Below are 26,587 nucleotides of genomic sequence, written 5' to 3' on the forward strand. Positions count from 1 at the left end.
ATTTCATTACGCCCATTTTAAGGTCTTAAATCAATAAAGTTTAATTTAATAATTTCATTTAAAGTGCATGTAACTGGTAAAAGTAATAAATACACTAAAATGTAGTTAATATAATTACATTTTAAAAATGTGAATACAATTTTATAATTTGAATTCCTCTTTTGACATAGGCTTTGGTCCACCATTTGACAAACCTGTATGACAAATTTGTTTTGTCAAATTAATGTTTAAACTGTCAATAAAATGTGTCCCTTGCATTGTCCCAACATATTAAATTACATTTTGTGTATTAATTAACTAAATGGAAGATTCTGTGATACTGTTATTTCCTTATTATTTTTTGTCTCTTGACAGAGGCAAATATTTGACAAATATTTACATCAGGTACCATCCTACCATTTAAATGAATAATGGTAAACCATGAAAACCTGTTCAAAAAATGATTATTGGGTTTATTATCATCACCTGATTATTCTAATAATCAGATGTAAATACTCAATGTCATCCACTGATGTCTTTTCTTTAGTATTGCTTACGAGTTCTAATATTAAAGGATGGACCTAATGAAGCATAAAATAAGTTGGTTATCGTTTTACATTTTGTTCATTGTAAACCACAATATTGATCTTAAACGTCTTAGTGGAAACACGTTTTTTGACTTCCTGTTCAAACCTGCAAAACTGGTGACATTTCAAGCAATTTTCATTTACATGTGTGTTACATGTTTGGGATGTGTGTTACATGTTTGGGATGAGTGTTACATGTTTGGGATGTGTGTTACATGTTTGGGATGAGTGTTACATGTTTGGGATGAGTGTAACATGTTTGGGATGAGTGTAACATGTTTGGGATGAGTGTAACATGTTGTGTGTGACATGTTTTGGGATGAGTAACATGTTTGGGATGTGTGTAACATGTTTGGGATGAGTAACATGTTTGGGATGTGTGTAACATGTTTGGGATGAGTGTAACATGTTTGGGATGAGTGTAACATGTTTGGGATGAGTGTAACATGTTTGGGATGTGTGTAACATGTTGTGTGTGACATGTTTGGGATGTGTTTAACATGTTTGGGATGTGTTTAACATGTTTGGGATGTGTGTAACATGTTTGGGATGAGTGTAACATGTTTGGGATGAGTGTAACATGTTGTGTGTGACATTTTTGGGATGTGTGTGACATGTTTGGGATGCGTGTGACATGTTGTGTGTGACATGTTTGGGATGAGTAACATGTTTGGGATGTGTGTAACATGTTGTGTGTGACATGTTTGGGATGAGTGTGACATGTTTGGGATGTGTGTTACATGTTTGGGATGCGTGTTACATGTTTGGGATGTGTGTGACATGTTTGGGATGTGTGTTACATGTTTGGGATGAGTGTACCATGTTGTGTGTGACATGTTTGGGATGAGTAACATGTTTGGGATGTGTGTAACATGTTGTGTGTGACATGTTTGGGATGTGTGTAACATGTTTGGGATGTGTGTAACATGTTGTGTGTGACATTTTTGGGATGTGTGTGACATGTTTGGGATGCGTGTGACATGTTTGGGATGCATGTGACATGTTTGGGATGTGTGTGACATGTGTGGGATGTGTGTAACATGTTGTGTGTGACATGTGTGGGATGTGTGTAACATGTTGTGTGTGACATGTGTGGGATGTGTGTAACATGTTGTGTGTGACATGTTTGGGATGAGTGTAACATGTTTGGGATGAGTGTAACATGTTTGGGATGTGTGTAACATGTTTGGGATGAGTGTAACATGTTGTGTGTGACATGTTTGGGATGAGTGTAACATGTTTGGGATGTGTGTAACATGTTTGGGATGTGTGTAACATGTTTGGGATGTGTGTAACATGTTGTGTGTGACATGTTTGGGATGTGTGTAACATGTTTGGGATGTGTGTAACATGTTTGGGATGAGAGTAACATGTTTGGGATGTGTGTAACATGTTTGGGATGAGTGTAACATGTTTGGGATGAGTGTAACATGTTTGGGATGAGTGTAACATGTTTGGGATGAGTGTAACATGTTTGGGATGTGTGTAACATGTTTGGGATGTGTGTAACATGTTTGGGATGTGTGTAACATGTTTGGGATGTGTGTAACATGTTTGGGATGTGTGTAACATGTTTGGGATGTGTGTGACATGTTTGGGATGTGTGTGACATGTTTGGGATGTGTGTAACATGTTTGGGATGTGTGTAACATGTTTGGGATGAGTGTAACATGTTTGGGATGAGTGTAACATATTTGGGATGTGTGTAACATGTTTGGGATGAGTGTAACATGTTTGGGATGAGTGTAACATGTTTGGGATGTGTGTAACATGTTTGGGATGAGTGTAACATGTTTGGGATGTGTGTGTAACATGTTTGGGATGTGTGTGTAACATGTTTGGGATGTGTGTAACATGTTTGGGATGTGTGTAACATGTTTGGGATGTGTGTAACATGTTTGGGATGAGTGTAACATGTTTGGGATGAGTGTAACATGTTTGGGATGAGTGTAACATGTTTGGGATGAGTGTAACATGTTTGGGATGTGTGTAACATGTTTGGGATGAGTGTAACATGTTTGGGATGAGTGTAACATGTTTGGGATGAGTGTAACATGTTTGGGATGAGTGTAACATGTTTGGGATGTGTGTAACATGTTTGGGATGAGTGTAACATGTTTGGGATGTGTGTAACATGTTTGGGATGTGTGTAACATGTTTGGGATGAGTGTAACATGTTTGGGATGAGTGTAACATGTTTGGGATGAGTGTAACATGTTTGGGATGAGTGTAACATGTTTGGGATGAGTGTGACATGTTTGGGATGAGTGTGACATGTTTGGGATGAGTGTGACATGTTTGGGATGAGTGTGACATGTTTGGGATGTGTGTGACATGTTTGGGATGTGTGTGACATGTTTGGGATGTGTGTGACATGTTTGGGATGAGTGTAACATGTTTGGGATGAGTGTAACATGTTTGGGATGAGTGTAACATGTTTGGGATGAGTGTAACATGTTTGGGATGTGTGTAACATGTTTGGGATGTGTGTAACATGTTGTGTGTGACATGTTTGGGATGAGTGTTACATGTTTGGGATGAGTGTTACATGTTTGGGATGTGTGTTACATGTTTGGGATGAGTGTAACATGTTGTGTGTGACATGTTTGGGATGAGTAACATGTTTGGGATGTGTGTAACATGTTGTGTGTGACATGTTTGGGATGTGTGTAACATGTTTGGGATGAGTGTAACATGTTTGGGATGTGTGTAACATGTTGTGTGTGACATTTTTGGGATGTGTGTGACATGTTTGGGATGCGTGTGACATGTTTGGGATGTGTGTAACATGTTGCGTGTAACATGTTTGGAATGCGTGTGACGTGTGGGATGTGTGTAACATGTTGTGTGTGACATGTGTGGGATGTGTGTAACATGTTGTGTGTGACATGTGTGGGATGTGTGTAACATGTGTGTGACATGTTTGGGATGTGTGTAACATGTTTGGGATGAGTGTAACATGTTTGGGATGAGTGTAACATGTTTGGGATGAGTGTAACATGTTTGGGATGAGTGTAACATGTTTGGGATGAGTGTAACATGTTTGGGATGTGTGTAACATGTGTGGGATGTGTGTAACATGTTGTGTGTGACATGTGTGGGATGTGTGTAACATGTGTGTGACATGTTTGGGATGTGTGTAACATGTTTGGGATGAGTGTAACATGTTTGGGATGAGTGTAACATGTTTGGGATGAGTGTAACATGTTTGGGATGAGTGTAACATGTTTGGGATGAGTGTAACATGTTTGGGATGAGTGTAACATGTTTGGGATGTGTGTAACATGTTTGGGATGAGTGTAACATGTTTGGGATGAGTGTAACATGTTTGGGATGAGTGTAACATGTTTGGGATGTGTGTAACATGTTTGGGATGAGTGTAACATGTTTGGGATGAGTGTAACATGTTTGGGATGTGTGTAACATGTTTGGGATGAGTGTAACATGTTTGGGATGAGTGTAACATGTTTGGGATGAGTGTAACATGTTTGGGATGTGTGTAACATGTTTGGGATGAGTGTAACATGTTTGGGATGAGTGTAACATGTTTGGGATGAGTGTAACATGTTTGGGATGTGTGTAACATGTTTGGGATGTGTGTAACATGTTTGGGATGTGTGTAACATGTTTGGGATGAGTGTAACATGTTTGGGATGAGTGTAACATGTTTGGGATGATTGTAACATGTTTGGGATGAGTGTAACATGTTTGGGATGAGTGTAACATGTTTGGGATGAGTGTAACATGTTTGGGATGTGTGTAACATGTTTGGGATGTGTGTAACATGTTTGGGATGAGTGTAACATGTTTGGGATGTGTGTAACATGTTTGGGATGTGTGTAACATGTTTTGGATGATTGTAACATGTTTTGGATGATTGTAACATGTTTGGGATGAGTGTAACATGTTTGGGATGTGTGTAACATGTTTGGGATGTGTGTAACATGTTTGGGATGAGTGTAACATGTTTGGGATGTGTGTAACATGTTTGGGAGGATGAGTGTAACATGTTTGGGATGTGTGTAACATGTTTGGGAGGATGAGTGTAACATGTTTGGGATGTGTGTAACATGTTTGGGATGTGTGTAACATGTTTGGGATGAGTGTTTATGCTTTAGCTGTGGTGAGCTCCATCCACAGGCCGGACAGGCGCGCGCTCCCTCCTCCCGCAGTGGGACAGGGCTCTGGAGGAGGGGCCTGACACTCCGCCAACTTCAGGAGAAAATGCTTGGAATTCCGTTTCCGCTTTAGGGAGTGGACGCAGATTTGTCTGTTTTTAGTAACTCTAGGCTAACTTTAGTCTGCGGAAAGTGAAGCATCTTGGATTCATATCAGTTCACGACGATGGCCTCTTCGCCTCAGAAGTCTCCGTCTTCTCCCAAATCCCCGACGCCAAAGTCTCCGTCCTCCCGAAAGAAAGATGACTCTTTTCTGGGCAAACTCGGTGGAACTTTAGCCAGGAGGAAAAAAGCTAAAGAAGGTAAGTTGCAGACCAAATCGACTCGTAACTATTATATGATCTTTTACGGCTTGTTTTGTTTTAAAACCACAGGCTACGCACTGTCAAGTCAACTCCCGCAAAGTGCTGTCCAAAGCGGCATAAACTTTATTAAAACTTAACTGATTCTATGGTTGAAAAAAGACAAAATATACTTATCCTTACCACAATAACATAAAAGGGACATCCTTACACAAATAGATGAGTAAAAGTGCACTTCGATGAAATGCGTACGCTCCGTCTCCTTGTATGGTAATGACTCCTCTATTAAGGCTCCTTAACGGGGAATGAGGCCCCTGCACAGACTCACACTGACACAGGCTTTACCCAGCGCTATTGATAACAACATTTATCCCTATATAAAAGGGTCAAAGGTCATTTGCCTTTAAAATCCGTCTGAATCTTGCGCATTGCTTATGAAAGGCTTGACAATAAGACACTGGTGCTCAAAGCTCCATTCACTGTCATGTCTCTAAAACTCTAGTTCCATGGCCTTCAACAGACTTGGACCAAAATGTATAAATCGAGTTAAACTGTACGGCAGTCTTAAAGGTTACACATCTCATTCCTACTATAAGAGCCATCATTATGAGGACTGACTATGGAGGAGCCTTATCTTGGACTCAGACAGCATTATGGAAAATATACATGTTTTTGGTTTGTTTTTTTTCTGAAAATGGAATAGTTGAATGTTGAACCATGTCTCATCTGCCTTTGCTTTGTTATCTAAGCAGCACTCATTGTCATTGTGTGTTTTGTCTTCATATCTGATATCAAACTCTGAGCTGTCTCTTGTGTATAAAATGCCTTGAACACTGGATGAAGATTGCTTGAAGGCAAAAGTTGTAAAAACATTGTGAAAACACAGTAGGCCTATATTTAAAGCAAAAGTGACATGTATTGCGGTTTAGCCTCTACTGTCTCCATATAGGGACATTGTTTTCTGCATTAGACCCATCCTTCATTGCCGTGGGGGCCCCCTGGCAGGAGAAGTGACCCATCTCCAGATCTTGAGCTCTGCTTGGTCTGGACCTCTTACCTGTTGTGCATGTTTTGTGTTGGGTTTTGGTATTGCACCTGCTCAAGTGTTTAGTCAATATGGTTATACTTTTTCTTCTCCAGAAATGCATCCATGGACATGTTAGTAGCTTGATGAATGTTGGTGTTTTGTGCAAATGCTGTGACTCAAGGACAATCAAACCCCAGGTCTACCTGACCCACTGCCCATATTTGGTCCATTAGGATGCTAATGTGTTACTTGTTATTATAAAGCACCATTCACACATGCAGCCTGACTAGGGGATTTACCTGGCATCTTAATAGATTTGTTTGCATTTTTAATCTGGCAATTTCTAGAGTCGGAACATAATAAAATTACCGGGAATATTCAGGGAGTCTTATAATAAATATAGAAATTCCCAGTGCCACCACTTTCCTTTCCTTAGTGAAGGCGTTGAAAGGCTGAGGGCTGAGAATGCTGGCGTAAGTGTGAACAGAGCAGACCCAGCAACATTCTGGGCATGTGTGAAAGGGGCTCTGGCCATTTGTACCTGGCAATTTTCTGGGAACTACGTTTGAATGTGGCTTAACGACAGCTTTTACGGTGCATTTCTCGTAGACATGAATAAGATATTAAGATAAAGATATTCTGTAAATGGAGGACGCCACCAGCTCCTCTTTTTTGTGGAGGCGGGTTTGCAGTTCCTCATGGCTTCATTGTGGGCTTCAGTTGGCCTGACATTCACGGTTAAAGGCCAGGTTTTATGATGAGATGGGAAAGGTCTCGTTCAATTGGATGATTACTTGGTGTCATTCAGGATGTTGTTGACCAGCTGAGCCCCATTTGAGGCTGTCTTTGTCCCCGTCTTGCTCTGGCTCGTGTTCGCTACAGGCCTCACACACACACACATATGCACCGTGCTTTATGATTTGATGGAAAGGGTGGGCTGGTCCTGCTCTTGTGCGAGCGTTGATTAAATTAAAGTCTGTGATATTTATGGTACTGCACTCTGCCGCTAGACTCGCGACTTAGGACGCAAGAAAGCGAATAGGTAAGAGAAGGACTGCCAAATCTAAAAAAGGACACCGATAAGTATACTGTCCCAAGAAACGACACTGTTGCTGGCTGGAATAGACACTAGCCTGGTCCTTGGAGAATGAGCTACAAGACCCTGCGACGTTAGCCACGAGACGATGCCTAAGACTGGGCAGCGGAGACGGACTATCATGGGATGTGGAGCTCTCTGTCCTCTAGGTAGGATGCTGTCTTGTCAACGTCTCGCTATATGGCTTGACTGTTTTTATTGTTGGCTTTATTTAAACAAACAGATTCATGAGAGGGAGTCAGTGGGGGAGAAGCGGGAGGAGAAATATGCACACACCAATCAGAGCCAGTGACCATAGAGGTGTACGTGCCTAGCCAGTGATGCATAACACTTTTAGTGTGATAGTTCATTACTTGTGTCTTTCACCCCTTTGTTATAGATACCATATTGCTGATAACCCCCCCCCCTTCTTCCTGGATGCACAGACTTTGTCATCTTTAAATAGCACAAGTGATGCTTGGAGTTAAAGCCAGTGCTAATTGGGCTGGTGTTAATGTATAGCTGCTATAACCCTTCACCAATCTGTAAATTGCTAACCCCTGACAGTAGCTATTATAAACTTGCACATCTGTGCTCTTATCCAACTATTCCTCCCCAGGAATTCAGCTCAGCTCGCTACTTATAGGACATACAGACCTGTTCTAAAGATTTATCTATACAAAATGTGGGTTTAAAACAGTACTTTTTTATTAAAGGAAATTGTTTTCCTTTTGTCAGGACGCACGCTGTATGTTATCAGCCTTGCAATCTAAAAAACATACTTTTATTTATATTTTGTATGTGTTTTCCTCTTACAACAAAACCACAAAGTCCAGACACAAGGGTGATATACTAAATGGTAATGTCTAGAATCTTGGATGTGAGCTTTATGTGGACTGGGGGCACAAAGGCAGCCCCTCGTGTACAGGTCTGATTATGTGGATGTTGTTCTGGTACAGACAGAGACATGCACAGGATGTTCAGTCTGTGCTCTTAACACATACACACTCATCCTTAGATCAAGCCTTTGGAGGTATCTGACACACTGAGCAGAACGGCATGCTGGGAGTCTGTAAAGCCCGCTGTGAGGCAGGAAACAGCAGCACACTGTTTGTGTCTGACGTCAAGTGGCGCTCCACAGTGATGCTGCTAATGGTTGTTTGTGGAATCAAGGGGACATTTAAGGAGGCATCCAAGCCATGCTGGAGGTCTACAGTGAGGTGCTGTCTGTGTCTGCACCCCCTGCCCTGTGTGCACCTTTTAACCAATTAAAATATGAACCGCACTGCGCTACCTGTGGTAAATAACTTTGTTTGTCAACTTTTAATTGTGTTGTGTGCTCCTGAAGTGCACGACACATGCAGATCTGGTTTCGACTTGTTGATCGGAGTTCATTACATAATTTGCCACCCAGGTTTTTGCAGCTTTGAAACAAAAATAAATAAAACGTGTTGACAGTGACAAAAGTGACAAGTTTGTTATAAGAAATGGTCCAAATCTATTATTGAATAATTATTGTAAAAACATGGCTATGTTCAAAGTTGACCTCTGGGTAACTGTTTCTCTAACATAACTTTAAACATTGTTTATGGCCTAAAATATGTGGACTGTGTACAAGATTTTTTTAAAGTCGACACAGGTGATTTTTCCTGTTGTGGCCGACAACATATAATTGACAATATCAATAAAGCAAGGTCCACAGATTGAAGTAAAATTGTAGTTAAAGTGCATATGACGGGTTAGACAACAGATTTCACTTAAACACAATGAACATGATTATATTTAGGATTTTACAAAACATTTAGCCTCCCCCAGTTTGATCATTTTGGTGACGTTATGGTCACTATTCAGTGATGTCTTTTGTGTATGCTTTTCAGTTTCAGATCTCCAGGAGGAAGGGATAAATGCCATCAATCTTCCTCTAAGCCCCTCCCACTACGAGCTGGACCCCGAGGACACTATGCTCGGTAAACACTTCAGGACTAATATGCTTGTTATTCTCCACACTCTGAAAAAACAACAATTTGAAAATAAATGAATTTAAAAATCATTTATATTCCACTTTGATGCATTATTCCTTGTTTGTTTCTATCGATTTCATTTTCATTTCCTTAAAGAGCCAGTTAATTCCTCATTCAACATCCCAGAAAATAATTGGGTCTATGTATTCAGACCGATGTATTTAGTTCGACTCAAAAGCATAATTTGCAAGCAGCGGATAATTAATTACGATGCAAAGAAACAAAACAATTGAATGGTGCAGTTCCGTGTCCTCCGGTTGTGGGCAGAAGAAGCACTTTGGCAGCCTGGCGTTTGCAGTGATGGTACATGAGCTGGCTTTATTATCGGACAAGTACATTTTAGCCCAAAGTCAACATTGCTGCTTGAGCTGCCAAATCCTTTTGTGGAAAGCTCATAGGCTTTTCCTGCCTGTGATCCATGTGCCACCATGCAGATACACTGTTCAAGCATTAAGGGCTCACTTCATCCAACACTAGCACTTAGGAATAATTTTAAAAAAATACACGCATGTCTGAAACAATATTAGTTTGCAGTAGGTTACATTTACATACATTTATTAATCCAACTAACATTATATGACATTGTTGATTGTTGCATATTTTGAAGTGTTTGTTTTCAATCTTTCAACTATTCTGTTTAAAAATATGAACTTTGTTGCAGTGGTGTAAATTGGTTAAAATGTTATTAGTTATTAAGATATGACTGCTTTATTGACTTGTAATGTGTATGTGTATCTTATACTATACTTTTCAGAGGAGAATGAGGTGCGCACTATGGTAGACCCCAACTCGAAGCATGACCGCAAACTACAGGAGCTCATGAAGGCAAGTTAATACAGCATCAAAAGACTAAACAACTTCTGATATATGACAGCGCTTGTTTTGTCATCGTCCCGTTTAGGTGCTGATTGATTGGATCAATGACGTTCTAGTTGGAGAGAGGATCATTGTGAAAGATCTGGCTGAAGATCTGTTTGACGGACAGGTGCTGCAGAAGCTCTTTGGTGAGAAAATGATAACCTTAATAATACAATTTGAACTCCGCTGAATTTACTTGGTGCAATTGATCTTACAATATAAACTATTTGTCTTTTACTGTAGAAAAACTGGAGGGTGAAAAGTTGAACGTGGCAGAGGTGACACAGTCAGAGATCGCGCAGAAACAGAAGCTGCAGACTGTGCTGGAACGAATCAACGACTCACTCAAACTGTCCACACGAAACATCCGCTGGAATGTCGACTGTGAGAACTATTTCAAATATTTATTTGACTTACAACAGCTGTAGAAAGTGTAGAATTTAAAAGGTTGCTTAGGTTAAAATCACTGAGCATGTTTGAACAGTATCGTACATTCTCAAACTATTATACATTTTCCCAGACGTGGCGCTACATACTGTAAAGTGCATATGACAGGTTTGTTACTTACTACTTGTTTCACTAAAACATAGTTAACACCATTATTTTGAGGATTTTAGTCTTCTTTTAGTCTTTCCTAGTTTTCCTTAATTTTCTTCTGGTTGGACATGGGCAACAGATGTGACATACGTAGAGGTAATTCCACAACTGTTACCCATAAGTACTGTAAACAAAAGACAAAACCCATCTAATTTACACAATATGACCATTATGATTTGATAAATAAAATACCTGAAAACTTTATTTTGTTAGATGATTGTTTAAATTATCAGAATATTGTGTTTGTTGCATGTAAATTGTCCCAGCATTTTGAGGGAATTTTGTCAATTGATGACATTTCTACTTTAAACTATTTCTCAAAAAATTATTCTCAAAGACTGACTTATAACAATAAATATTCACCACAGGTATTATTCGGCCAATTAAAATAATATCAAACGGTATTAAAGATTAGATCAGCAAAAGCTATAATGGACTTGACTTGATGTTTATGTTGTATCTGGGAACACGATTGGTCAAGTTTATGGAATCAAAATCATGCTTACCGTTTGAAACGGTTACATAATTTGTTTATTGAAAGCAGATTTATTGTGGTACACTGTTGTCATGGTGATGGTTACAAAAAGCATTTACTGGTATTTTTTGAATGGGAAAAGATTAAAAGAATCAGGCCTGGCTCAGTTAAAACTCTAGTTCTGTCTGACATTACCACTCGTGTTCAATTTAATAATCATTATTATCCTAAACTCAATTTTCAGGGGAGACTGGTAAAGGCTTTATACACGTGTTTCTTTCTTCTTTACATAGATACTTTTATTGTTCTGAGTGTCGCTCTCGAGGCTCTTTGGTGCTGCTTACACCTCTCCCGCTGTTCGGCATGTGCCAGCTCTTACTCAGATGTCCACTTAACAGATTTCTGCCTGATCGTACTATGTCTTGATTCAAATGACCATGCTTCTTATTGAGCCGTGAGCTTTCATATTGTGAACAGCCATCGGGGAATGTAGCTGTGCCGTGTGTCAATACCCATCTCATCCTCTTAGCCCACATCTAAATTACTAACATGCAGGCTTTTACTTATATTATTAGACATATACAAGATCCCAAAGAATATGTGCCATATCTGAGGCTGTTGCGTATGAAGGTTATTTTGATTTTACTACCAAAGCTTTTATTTGACACTGAATGGATGTAATAGATTTTTTTGCATTTGAATTATGTGAACTGAATTTTTTAAACATCCAATCAAGTCAAAGATATTCATTATAAATTAAATGATTCTGTGTTAAAAAATGAATAAATCTTTAGAAAATAATACAATGCTTTAATATTCAGTTTGTACTGTGTTTTAATTTAAAAAAATAAATAAAATACAGTGTATGTTTTTTAATTAGGTGCAAACAAATTTGGTGTAAACATTTTCAGTGTCTCAAAGTTTTTATTTAACTTCCGGTTGAATCCAGACTGAAGTAGTCGAGCTCCTGTTCCCCATGACCAGAGTCCTGCTTCTTCATACCTGCTTTGCTTTTAAAATTAGGGAAATTACACTTTTAAAATGTTTTGAGTATGTGGTTTATATTTTTGTTTATATTAATATATTTATGAACGTTTAGTTCAAAACTTGGCCGATAGAAAGAGTTATGTGTACGTTTTTTCCTGGAGCGCCCTCTTGTGGCTTTATTGAGTTGTCGTTTGGCTGTTTAATGACAAAGAGCCGTCTTCGTCTCTAAACGTCACTGATCACCAACAAGCGACAAGGCGGAAAGCAGAGACCACATTCTATGTGGTTGTACCACCAAACATTGTATTTTTTTCAACCCAGATTTTTCTGTACATCATTTTCATATTTAAGGAATAAAATAAAATTACATCAATTCAGTGTAAAATGAAAGCTTTGGTAATAAAAACACAAAATAACCTTCATAGTTACACTTGGATGAAAATGACATGAACTGTATAATGCACCTTTAGTATATGTTCGTCCTTGAGAGCCCTTCTCCGGGGGCTCGTCCACAGAAATGCTAAAGAGCGTTATGAATAACATTGAATGTAATTGATTTGTTGGTTTGTTGCTTTCCTTTTTATTTGAAGTTTTGAGTTTGCTTTTAATCAATTCTCCTTTGTCTCGCTTTGCTTTCATCCCCCCCATTCACCGAGCCTCAGAAAAACACTCGTTCTGATGTAACTTATTTGAATCCTCTTATCTTATCTTATCTTAGGAGCTAATAGGTTTTATGAAGGCTTTTAGCTAGCTCTTGGTGATTCGCCATTGCCACGGGAGACAATCAAAGGCCCGCTCTAGACACTTAATTGATCCTGATTGTATTGTTTATCCAAAGGTAAATCCTGTCGGTTCGCTTGCGTGGTTCGGATGAGTGAAGATGCGCTCTGAGACACTTGCATTACCTAACACTCTTAAATGTCACACTGCAACAATGTTCTTAAGGTTTCAGGTGGAGGTGGAGACACAATCATTATTTAACACTTGTTATATTTGGTACAGCACACAGTATTTATTTGGAGGAATGGTAGGCTATAGTGAAAAAAATCAATATCTAGATGTATTTGTTTTTTTATTGCAATAACAATATTCAGATGATATATTAACAATGCATCAGGAAAGTGTTAAAAAGAGTCTGTAAAGGTCTTTGTTGGTTACCTGACCAGCCAGTCCCTCCCACATTCTGTTCAAATGCGGGAGAGTAGTCTGTCAAAACGTGTTGGGAATGGCTGGTCAGGCAACTTGGTTGGAGGATCGATCTTGAAGTATTGCACAAAACATGAATGGATAATGAAATGAACCAAAAGACTTCCGGTTATGGCGGCGCATAACCGGAACCCATGAGTAGACGCACCTCACAACGCTGCTGCAAAACTTAGCTTTAAAATCATTGTTTGACCCACCTAATCCCAAAGAAGAACAAGAGATGAGTAAACAAGGAAGACACAAATCCGGCTATCAAACCTGACTCGGAGAACCGCAGTCCCTCCCCGCAAGCGGGTTACCGCCGGCCCAGATAGAGATTCTCGTGACTTCTCTGCATCGGAAGGGGGAAAGAATATAACTAATCATCAGATATAGCTTAAGATGTCCTCTTAAGATAGAGCCTATTTGTTAGCTCCTGTGTCCGCTGCATTGGCCGCTCAGCTGAAAGCAGAGGGAGTAACTGGAGCACGCATAGATGAAGTCGAGCAGCGTATTTCAGACAAATGGTCAAAGTCAAAGGATTGAAATTATAAAAATGAATGTTTTGCCTAGGTTTCTTTATCTGTTCCAGACTCTTCTGATTTCCATCCCCAACTGGCTGTTTTATGAGTGGAATAAAGCAATCTCTAGATTTATATGGCAAGGGGAAAAAAAAAAAACATGTATCTGATTTAAGACTTTACAATTATTTAAAAAAAGAAAAAAAGGAGGCTAGGGTTTACCTTGTGTGAACAATGACTTTATTTCAGCTCAGATCCCTGCTACACCGGTGTGACCCAGAATATGAAGCTCAATGGCAGATAACAGACAGTTTGTGTCATTTGGGGGAGGTGGAGAACTCTTGGGTGAAATCTGTTCTTACAACATGGAAGGAGCTTATGAAAACACATAAACTAAACCAAGATGTTAAAATTTTAAACTGGTTGGCTTATAATAAAAAAAATCACACCTGACAGCATAGACTCAAGATTTAAAGTCTGAAAAAAGGTCTTTTACCAGATAGTAAAGGAGAATCATCTGAAGAGCTTTGATGAGTTGAAATAATCCTTTGGTGTGTTAAAGGTATTTACAAATAAGGAGTAACTATCACAAAGAAATTAAAAATGATGATGATCATTATAGCCTGTTGACTGAAACATTCATTAAATCTTGTAAATCTGAAATTTCAAGAGGATTGATATTTAAAATTGTATGATTGTATTTACAATCTGGGCAGCCACTCTACTGATTACACTGAGTAAATGGGAAAGAGAGGGTCCCTTTGTTCTGGTTGATGTGGAAAGGTATATGTACATCCCACTAGAGAACCACAGGATCACATATTTGGAGGGAATTCTGTTGGAAAAGTGTGTCTTGTTTCTTTATAACCCCATGTCAAAGGGCCCATTACTCAGGGAAATGCAGATCATGTGTTTTGGGATTGTCCTGTTGTTCACAAGTTTTTTTTAACTTGTATCAACAAAGCCTGACAGACAATTTATGATATCACCATTCCATTATGTATTTGGGCCTCAGGACTCCTGCACTGGACACAACCAGCAGCTCTCTCTGGAGCTTCCAACTAGTGGCCGCAAAAAAGCCCTCACAAAAAATGGATGACACAAAAGGCACCAACAACTGGACTATGATTATAATGGACATGGGTAAAATGGAAACAATTACATTCGGACTTCAATTGAAAATGGACAAATCTGACAGACTTTGTACAAAATGGGACATTTTTTAGGGTTCTCTAGGCCATGATTTTATTTCTTTTTTTAAATTATTTTTTATTTGTTGGATATCTGCTGCTTTTATTTTGTGTCTGCTCTCTCTCTCTGGTTGTGTTTTTCTTTTTGTTTTTGTACATGTTCTTTCATGTCAAAAAATAAAAAAACATTTAAATGAAAGAAAAAGAAATGAACCACAAAAGGGCAGAAATATCACTTCATACGCTTGTTTGAGAAATGACTTTTGACGTTTCTGTATTTTTGAGCTGTTAAATTACATTATCAGCAAAGTCATTCTAACTGAAATAAAAATATAAAATGAATCAGTTTCACTGTCTGAATTGATATGCCTTTGTCTTTTAGCGGTCCACGCCAAAAGCATTGTGGCCATTTTGCACCTGCTGGTGGCGCTATCCCAACACTTCAGAGCCCCCATCAGATTACCCGACCATGTGTCTATTCAAGTGGTGGTCGTACAGGTGAGATAGTCCACAGTTGTCCCATCAGAGCAGAAAACCTCGATTAAATGAAATGTTTGTTTCAGAAACGAGAAGGCATCCTTCAGTCCAGACAGATCCAGGAGGAGATCACCGGGAACACAGAGTAAGTCACACGAAAAATGTGAAGGTGTTAAGACAATAAATAGGAAATATAGCCGCAAGCGGCAATGATCGGTCCTCGCCACACCGCCGCCACGCCGCAAGAGGAGGGAGCGCTAACGCGCCCCAATTGTCCTTTTATTACGCCTACTGCTGAATCTGTGACGCTGTCACATCTTCTCCCCTTTGTTTTAACATCAAAAAGCAATTTTATTTTGAATTCTTGGCAAAATGTGCGGCTTTTTGCCAATTTACTTTTTTGATGGGTATGCCAAAATTGAGTTTTGTGTCAAATTTCAGATAATTTCGCAAAACTAAACATTTAACCTCCATATAAAATCTGTAGGGGGCGCTGTGGCGCCAAATTAATTAATTTCACTTGAAGTAGGTTTAGGGCAAAGAGTTTAACAACTGATTCTAATTTGACGCAATTCGGACTTTATCCGCGCAAACGGCAGAAATGTTAAATTTGGGAGATTTCTGAAATGCTAGCTACAGTTTGCGGCTTCGCCGCACAGAGACCGTGATAGGAAATTACCCCAAAAAAATCTGATCCTAGAATCATGAAATTTGGCGCAGAGGTAGATGGTGACAAGAGAAGTAAAAATAGGGGGGTTGGTCCCGAGAAGAAAGAAAGAAGAAAGAATAATATTCCGATGCAAAAATAATGTTTCCCATTTTTCAAATATCATAAACTATACATTTTCGGACAGCGCTCGCGCTTTCCTACCTCATGGTGTGAGTCCCTGGTCACTGACGGGTACTTTCGTTAATTTTGAGTGGGCTCCGCCCACTTTGTGTTTTTGGCCCTCTATACAGTAATAATGTTCAATTTTTGCATTACATGCTTATATGCACGGAACATGCAAGAGATGGGGAACATATTCGTGAGCTACTTAGCGCAAATGAGTGCTTTGTAAAGTGCTCGTTTAGTGCACACTTTTGCACGGGCTTTGCCCGTTTACAACGGTAATGTTCCATTTTCCTACTACTAATTAGTATGCACGGGGCGTGCATGAGTGAAGGAGTGCGTTAGTGAGTGTTTGGAAGTGGGCGAGCGCTTCGCGCTCGATTTCGTGCGCACTTTTGCAGCCGTGCTTCGCACGGCCTTACGAGATTAATAGGCCTCTCGCCAGCTTGTGGCGCTCGGGCCTAATAATATGAGAAAGGTGGAATATATATTGACAAATTTATGAAATTGTTTTGGGGCCATGCTAAATTATATTAGTGAGTATATCACCTTTTTTAAGGTTCTTAAAGGTGGAATGGACGATTTTTTTCAGCAATTTTTTTAAATCATATGTCCTCGTGGCGTGGATAAATCATTTGTCCGGCCACGTATCAATCATAAAACGCACCTATCGCTCACTGCAGCCGCTTGCGGTTCGTCCCCACGTTTCCGCGTGTCTAAGCGCATGGATCTATCATAATATAGTTCCCTCAGTGTACGGGGCAAAATGAAGACTGAGAAAGTACGGGAAATCTACGGGAGACGAGAGATGCGATGCGCTCCGTTGCGCTAATAAACAAACGCACGTGTGAGTTGTATCAGTCCTCACGGGGGAGTGCGCATGCGCACTTCCGCCTGCGTTCTCAAATCGCAGAAAAATCGTCCATACCGCCTTTAATATAATAGTTTAATCCACAAGTTGATTATACACTTATTTTAGATATTAAGCATTTACAGCCATTTCACATTCATGATTGCAGGGATATTGTCTGAATATCGTAATCCAAATAAATATTTTAGATAGTAATTTTTATCTATTGCCCACCCTTACATGAGTTTGACAAAGGGGATGTAACCCAGTTAATTTCAGAGAGAATGAAATAAATGAACAAATAAACAATGCAATAAGTATACGAACATCCCAATCACACTGTACCACACAAGAACAGTAATGGGAATGGGCGGAAGTTTTAACAATGCCCATAAGTCACACTATTAATTTCATAGCCTCCAACCTTGATTAGGAATACCTGATCTAACACCAGTGCCAAAGCTTGGCATCCCATCATTTTGTCCTTCTGGGAATACACTTGCACACACTAAAGGCCTTGGCCTGAACTCAGTATCACCCGAGTCCTACTTGAAAGCAACAGAAATAATGTCACTACCTATTTCTGTTGCTAAATCAGACATTATGTGATAAACATCTCTCATAAGGTTGTCTTCACAAGCCCTTTGAATACCTATCCTTGGACACGAGTCACCCATATTCAGACATGGACTAATTGGCTAGATTTTTCTTTGAGACCGACCGAATTGAAGCTTTAGAGATGTCCCTTTTTGATATTTCATACAAATGGCCCAGATCACCAGGGCTACTGAAGATGCAGTATCTGTGCTGCAGTAAAATATTTAAATTATAATCAAGTGTATTCATGAATGTATTGTCCGGTGTCGTCCATTGGAGGCAAGCGGATAAAAGAGCTCCACTCAAGTTTGCAGAGAAGTGGACCGTGCAAAACAAAGGCAGCTCCGGGCTTTGATGACTGAATATGTGACCTGACGATGCCTTTAATATTTATCACACTGCACTTATTGCTTGGGTAATAGAGAAAACTATTCATTATTATTCACATAGTCTGCTTTTTACTGGGAAACTCAAGGAAAGTGCTATAAAAGGGTTGATGTTGCCCGAGTGGCATTCAGTGCTGAGCTTTAGGTCTGGAGACAGCCTTCAGCATCAAACTTGGACTATTGACACTAAAAATATAGGCTATAGTGCTGAGAATGAGGAGTGGAGCAAAATAAATATAATTGAAGATTTTTCATTTGAGTTAGTTTTGGATTGGATTTGAAAAAATAATGTCATAACAATGAGTTTGTTATCTCTTGGAAGCAAATACTTTCATGTTGGTATTCAAGTATTATTTTATCAAGGTGGTTGTGATCTGTGAACACGTTCCAATGCAAATCGATATGTAAATTAAGATGATTGACTGTGATGACCAGCAATGGGACCAGATTCATCCAATGCAAAATATACAGCAATAGCCTTTTTAGACGTTATCATAATTTTTTTTTTTTCCTTCATTTTAAATAAAATGTAGAATTACATCTTATTTTAACATTTGGGGCTTTAAATATATTCATTCTATATGGAGATTTTAGTTGGCTTTTGTGAAGCCTTTTTTCTATATACAATGACTAAATGAGAACTAATTTGGAGAAAATTTGGTTTAGAGCGCATGCTTTGCCAAGGCAACCCAATCACAACAGAGAGGTTCATTTGACTAATCAGACAAAGTGACCTTAGGGGAAGGATCTGCAGGAAATAAAACAGTTTCTATTCAGTGTTCTTGATGATGATATTACGTTCAGAGTACATCAAGTATAAACCGTAAATACATTTTAAAATGCATGTCATGAATGTACAGTGAAAAATGTTTTAGACAAAAATAGAAGTATTATAAGTGTCAAGATTGGGTTGCACAATTGTAGTTGTTGAGCATTAAAATATTAAAGTATAGATTTTGTTTAACTGGTTTAGAATGGCTGAATATGACAAACATTATTCTGTTTAATTTGCTTTATTTTATTTCTTATCTAGTAATTTATGCAATTTATGAATAGACATCCATTGTATTGAATCATGTGATGGCACACACGCGCTTCCAGAGAGGCAGCAGCAGTGCGAGATAACCAGAGGCCAACAGCACACACACCTTTTACCATGGATACACACTGTTGACACGCGCACGCTTCAGTCACACTGGAAATCCGGTTATTACCAGAGCATGAGGACCGCTGCCCGGACCTGCCTGCATTTGCCATCCCAGATTACACCATGACCGCGTGGTACTGTGTGTGTTAGTGGGGGGGGCTAAGCCTGTCCTCCCTGCCATTTGTCGCCACCCGGCCCGCCGCGATATCTGGTCCTCGGGGGAGGCCTCTTCTGCCCCTCCACCAGCACCTGAGTCTTTCCAAGAACCACTGCTGCCCAGACTGCTTACATTGTCATATAATAATAATAGTCTCGTTCCGTAGAATAGCAGAACGGTGCCATTGTAGCGTCTTCATTGTGTCCAACAGTGTCTCTGAGAATGTAATTTTCACACCTTTCCCATGTGCCGTTATTGTTTATCAAATTATGACATCCTCTTGACGACTCTTGTGAATGTGTGTGCATCAAAATCCTGATACATTCCTTTGTGATCGAATTGTTGTGGTTTTCATACCAAAAGGGTATGAAAAAATGCGGTGTGAAGTGAAACCAAATGTAGTGGTTTACAAATGTTATTAAATCATAATATGTTGGCCGGTGGATTTAAAGTATGAGAACACATTTTACCATTCGGGAGACTCAACATGTCATAAAAAAAAATAATTAAATTGAATGTGCTATTAGCTAAATTTTGCAATACTTTTCAGCCTGTATAAACATCTTTTAATGAGATTTGCACACCATTGGATTGTATTTACATTTTGACGGTTGTATTGAAATTGTCACCTGTTATGTTTTTTCCCCCTCTTTTCCAGGGCTTTCTCTGGCAGGCACGGTAAGTGCTTTCACCATGAGTTGCTTTGTTGCATTGTGGAGTTTTTGGGGGGAATAATGGACATGAGATGCATTTCTCCACAGAGCGTGACGCCTTTGACACTCTTTTTGACCATGCACCCGACAAGCTCAACGTTGTCAAAAAGGTACAAATACGGTTGCTCACATTTTCAACTATTGAACTCATGTAAATGTCAGTGTAACATGCATATTTATAAAGGTAAACGACTTAAAAGAAACATGAATATAACAATATAGATTGTATTGGATGATAGTGATAGAAGGATCATCTTTGCACTCTTCTCTTTTATGTCCTAAACTGTTTCTGTTATTTCTTTGTGATTTGAATGCATTTTTTTCCTGTTGTGTGAAACACTTTGTGTATGAAATGTGCTCTACAAATAAACTTGACTTGCCTATAGTAATAGTAAAATAAGGGCTGATTAATTCCTTCAGTTCTTATGTATTCATGCACAATGTAAACATAATGATACTGATGAGTACCTCTTACTGTTTCAGACGCTAATTACATTTGTCAACAAACATCTGAACAAGCTTAACCTCGAGGTGTCAGAACTGGATACACAGGTACCATGTAAACTACACAAAAAAGCTTTGATATACACTTTATACATTTAATCAAAGCAATTTTAACATTGAAAACTTTTTTTAAAATACACGTTCCCATAAATAATAGATATTTGTTGTAGTTTGCAGATGGTGTTTACCTGGTGCTCTTGATGGGGTTGCTGGAGGGATACTTTGTGCCGCTATACAACTTCTTTCTGACGCCTGAGAATTTTGACCAAAAGGTAAAATCTAAATCGCTTCAATGTTGTCACAATATAAACATTTCAAACAACATTTTTAAACAAGGGAATTGGCTCGATACTCAAAATTAATGTTGATGCCACTGTGACAATTGACTCTCAGTTACCTTCTTTATGTTATTATATGGTTTTATAGTTCTGATAAAGGTCCATTCTAAAACTACTTGAGTATGGTCACATTGTGTCCTATTTATGTGATTTTTATTTTTTGAACTGATACTTATAACAATAAAAAGTATAAGAGAAAGCAGTACATGTAAATTATTTTATTTTCACAAGTAGAGGTATTTTTGTTCTACAAACCATTTTTTAATACGTACTATTGCACAGGAAAGGTGGAATTTCTGGTATATTAGGACATAGTTTGACATGGACCTAACTCAAACACTCTTCAGTCTCCTTCACTTCTGAGCAAGGTCTCCGGATCCCATTTTCTCTTGACCTTATTGAATCCTGTAGCACTATATAATTCTGAACAGGCTCTATACTCGGACACCACAGTAACCTTTTGTTTGGGCCTTAGCCACTCTTCTTTTGCCAATCCACTAAACAGAATGGACAGTATGGCCACAATGTCCCCCCTGTTGCCCTGAGGAGCAGAGGCAGCCCCTGGGCATCTGTAATCTGTTCACACAAGTCCCTGAAAAGGCTCAGGGCTGCACTCCATTACAGCATGTGAGAGCCATGTGAGGGCTCCACATACCGTATGATGCTCCGGCCGCATCTAAACGATAGAAAGAGTGTATTCCTATTACAACCCCATTAGTACTGTTTCTCTGACCATTATTGTTTACTGTGGGGCTGGGCGGGTCTCATACAAAACCTTTGCTGCCATCTCCCTTTGGTATTTCATTGTTCGGGCAGGTGAGAGTAGCTAGGTCTAAGCGTAATTAAAAAATGACAATAATTGCCTTCAAACAAGTAATTTTGTGCAAAGATAAATTCTGTTCAAAAATGTTGCATAGACAATTTTCTGAATTTAAAACACTGTAAATAGTACTATATATATATATATATATATATATATATATATATATATATATATATATATATATATATATATATATATATATATATATATATATATATATATATATATATATATATATATATATACTGCAGATATTACGTACATTAAATTAATGTTACTGTTGACAAGCAATTAGCATTATTAGTCATCTTATATGACTCTCGATACATTTGGTGATTCAAATAAATCAACAAAAACATTAGAAAAATGTATTATTTGTACGATATGTATTTTGGTCTTTTAAATCCTTTGTCCGACAGTGTGTGAGACAGTATGAGACTTTTTGAATCGGACAATGCTCCTCTTCATTCACAATTTTCTGTTTTTGTGAGACGTTAAATGACTGTTACTCTCGTGGTGGATCATTTATTATGATTCGTGCCGTCATTCACTATAATAGTGGATATGTTTACTCTTTACAGACTGGTGGTGGCATAGCTGGCTCTGCCGAGTACCTGATGCCATGAGCCAGACTGGACTGAACAGAGCCATGTTGTATTTGTTAGTAGGAAAAGGCCAATTGTCTCATTTCGTCTTTGTGGTGTCTGTAAGGTCATATTTGTCACAATACAGCCTTTTGTAAGAGGAAACTGTTAGTTCCTCTCAGCAGGAACGCACACTGATATCCAACATGGTACAAAACATCTTTCAAATGTTTTTTCCCCTTTTCCTCTCTACATTTATCACTTCCAATCAGAGTAGTTACACGCATCAGGAGTTCTCCTATTTTAGTGCACTATCTATATAATTCTATCTTTTAAGTGATTGTCTGAAAGGGTTTTGCCGCTGCTCTGTTTTCAATAAACACTAGTCTTGTGTTTCATTCGAGCAGTTTCCATGGAAAAGTTGTCGTCTTTGGAGAAAGATTACCAGTATATGGAAACACAATATCAGATCTATTCTAATTGTTGTACGTTTGGTGTTGAAAAACATGTCATTGAAGTTTTATCTAAATTCACTGAACTGTAGTTCAATTGCTATTAAATATATAAAGATAAAGAGTTCGGGGTATACATTTTGAAATAAAAGCGATGAAACCACAAAATATAGCAAGCACCAAAAGCCTTTGTTAGTTTGACCCTCTCCCAAGTTTATGTCACTGATTTACTGATAAAGTATTATTAAATAAAGCTTAATAAATTACATGTATTTAATAAATACTAATTCATGTTTTATTCACAATAGATTTAGTTTTGTTATAATTAATATCTAATTATTTCAAATCATTAATGATCAGCTTGGGACTTTTAAATTGAGAGGTCAAGCCTTATACATTTGTCTATTTTTTATGTTAAAAGGCTCTGATTTAAATCTTAATGTTAATGAAATTTGCAGTTAAATACATTATTGTATTATTTTGTTTTTTAATGAGCACCAAGTTGATTTAAAATCCTGATCAAATCAATATAAAGACAATGTTATATGTGATGTGCTTGCGTGTGATAAATGCTATTAAAAACGTTTTGGGTGTCACAGAACATGGTAATTACATTAGCCACAGTAAAAGAACGCATTTTTTTTCTCTTTTTTTAGTTTCTTTTGAGCTGGTGACAATGCGAGTCTGTCTCATGCTAAATGAACAGACATGTATTTGTACAGCTGCTAAAGGACAGAATCTGTATTTACTGACACTGCCGCAAATCCACCTGAGTGCATTTGGGATTTGGTTTCCATGTGCTCTTATCACTTATCTCATAAACAGGGTGTATGTTGTATAGACCAGTATTGAGTGAGTACACAGGGAGCTGCTGACGTGCTCTGCTCTGTCTGCAGGTCCACAATGTGTCCTTCTCCTTCGAGCTGATGCAGGACGGAGGACTGGAGAGGCCCAAGCCGCGGCCGGAGGGTAAGACACACATGGGGTCAACTGGGGTCGCATCACTCACATTACACCAGTAGAATTCAGTAGAGGTGCAGGTTATTACTGTATATTGTTGTATATGTATTGCTCACTGTAAGTTTTTTGTGTTTTTATTGTTTTATTCTGTGTTTTGTGAAGCACTTTGTGACCTGTCTGTGAAAGGTGCTATATAAATAAAATGTACTTACTTACTTATTGTTAGTGTTTCTACAAATTGTGTGGAAAGTGGAAGGCGTGACAATGTATTTCATGCAGCTTTTTCAGTTGATTGTGTGGTTTGTGAAGATCTGCTAGCCTTCTCTTAGCAAAACATCATATTGTCCTTGTTTTGTTTCCAGACATTGTGAACTGTGATCTCAAGTCAACGCTGCGTGTCCTCTACAACCTCTTCACACGCTACAGAAATGTGGACTGAGCACTATGCACCATCTGAGGGAACGCACACAGCTGAACATGCCATTTTTTATTGTTTCTGTTTGTCTTCATGTTATTCAGTGTCCTGTAAGGACTTTTGCTTTGGAAGTCTGGCAAGATCCCTTTAAGACTCAAGTCAATGCTTCTGGATATTGTTTTATATAAATATATATGTCTTATCTCCATGGCATTCAGTGGTCTAAAGGGGAATTTTATATAACAACAATACTTTTTTTTACCAAACGAGGACATGCTATTTGTATTTATTTCACATTTTGTTATATTGCCCTGTTGATCATGATTTGTGCACTAGACCTCACTATGTCTTCCTTGAACATTTCAAATATTTGACCAAATTGTATATTGTTAAATGTTTATATCATAAACCAGCTTCTAGTATAAGGCCTCCTTTTAATTTAAAAGACTAACATCTCTTTTTCTAATCCGAGACTATTTAGTTTTATTGTGAAGTGCTTTGGGTGTGTTGAAAAGCACTGTACAAACTGAATGGGAGAGAGAGATCACATGATGTACATGAAAACTGAACATTTATCTATGTCTGATTCAACAGACAAGCAACTCTAGGGTGAATGTTTGTGAATGCTTAAGATTCCCTAAAGTGTTTATTAAAAGGCTGCTTATTGTACGAATGGTCCAATGCCTGATTATTGCATGACATCATGTATTGTACTTCACAATACATATGTGTAATTTTTTAGAACTTAAAATTACATTGTACACATTTAGTTTTTCATATAAAGTGTAAAAGCTGCAAATACATTCAGCCATCAACTGTCACCACATTCCCTCTTATTCTTTTTCATCTATTTGTTTTATTGCAGCGCTTAAAATAAATCAGTTCTCGCATCTTTGACTGTTGTTGTTTTTACTTTCCACAAGAAAACAAGACAACTGTTTACTTTTTAATAAACTTGCAGCGATGATTTGAAAAGTGGTGTGAAGGCTTTCTAAATTGCTCTGACCCCAACAGACATTTTTCCACATTCCACAGAAGCGTGTGTAATTAAACTCTTGTATTGTGCTCTTTGTTAATACAGAGGCACGCTGCAAAAGAAGGTCTTTTCAGAGTTCACAGATTAATCTAGTTAGTATTTTGTGTTTACAATGCGAGCAAACTGCAAACTTGAATGATGCTTTTGAGACCATGCTACTTCAAGGTTTGTCTGCTTTTATAAGGATGTGTACTGCACATATTGCGTTGATTATTTTTTTAATTGCAAGAAATTTTTTTTCATATTTTTCTTTATTCAGTAAAGTTATTTGTCTTAATCAAGGCCTTTTGATTACTAAAATAAAATATCTGGTAAAATGTAATAATTGGAGTTACTGGAGTTTGTGCTCAGTCGTGTGTTTAGTGAATGACCTGTGCCACATCTGTAACTGGACCCACGACTGGCCTCTGCGATGCTCTCGACACATCCTCAGGGATAGACTACAATCTCATCACCATTTCCTCTGCTCCCCTTCACCAGGGACCAATACAGTGTGCTCCATATTACCTTGTTACATCACACTTATTACATTACTGGTGCATTGTCGCTCAGGACGGGGGTCACATGGGGGCACAGGACTGCATTCCTCTGATTGAAGACACCACAGTAATGGAGGAGCTGCCCATACATGTGTGCGTGTAGTATTACAACTCAAAACAGTAATGATGTTGAGTGTACTGTTTATGAATGTGATCAGTTGTGGTTTAAGGCACTTGAGAGAACAGCCTGTGAATAGTTATAATAATACTGCTCAAAGAAGGTAGTGGGCTCCATCTTTAATTGTTCCCCAGATCCATTTTGCATTTATCCAATTATTGTGTTTTGATATCAGAAAGAAATTCCTTAAAAACATGCTTTCATTATTGTAACAGGCAAACAGACTCACTTCTGCTCAGATATGACCGTAACTTGCCCTGGTGATGTCATCTGCTTTTCTTCATTGAACTAGAGAATTTCAATGCCATACTGTAGTAAACCCTCCACTAGAATAGTTAAATAGTTAAATAGTGCACCTTGTAAGATGGGGTACCTCAACTATAAATTTAGGAAGTAGATACTTACATCTGTCTCACAACTTCCAAGCTCTCACAAACTGATATTTTGACCACTAGCACAAGTTTAGAAAAGCCTTTTCAGACAGAGAAATTAAGCAGGGTGGACCACCCTTGCACAGCCAATCAGATCCCTAAGTGTCATGTGACGATGCAAATGGCCCTTTCTTAAATGTTTGCTTTGATAAAATGTTTTAAAATTGGGTGCTGTGGTTTGGTTTGACACATGGTGCTGCTTTTACGGAAAAAAAGGCCTAAAGATAATGTAGGGAAAAAAGGTCC

The 26,587-nt window shown here is 38.4% G+C and overlaps 1 protein-coding gene across 1 annotated transcript; it reads left to right on the forward strand.

The window, feature by feature from the left end:
• Positions 1-4,778: 4,778 nt before the first annotated feature.
• On the forward strand, positions 4,779-25,107 carry parvaa (parvin, alpha a). The gene is made up of 13 exons (XM_072434886.1): positions 4,779-5,046; positions 9,026-9,115; positions 9,924-9,994; positions 10,071-10,173; positions 10,271-10,411; positions 15,365-15,480; positions 15,546-15,604; positions 20,087-20,106; positions 20,190-20,251; positions 20,625-20,693; positions 20,816-20,917; positions 23,739-23,811; positions 24,165-25,107. Exons 1-13 carry the CDS (start codon positions 4,911-4,913, stop codon positions 24,239-24,241), a joined length of 1,119 nt encoding a protein of 372 aa, XP_072290987.1. The 5' UTR covers positions 4,779-4,910; the 3' UTR covers positions 24,242-25,107.
• Positions 25,108-26,587: the final 1,480 nt, after the last annotated feature.

Source organism: Eucyclogobius newberryi, unplaced genomic scaffold, assembly GCF_026437365.1.
Source record: "Eucyclogobius newberryi isolate DKJ021-1_F unplaced genomic scaffold, fEucNew1.0.hap1 SCAF_7, whole genome shotgun sequence".
Lineage (NCBI taxonomy): Eukaryota > Metazoa > Chordata > Actinopteri > Gobiiformes > Gobiidae > Eucyclogobius > Eucyclogobius newberryi.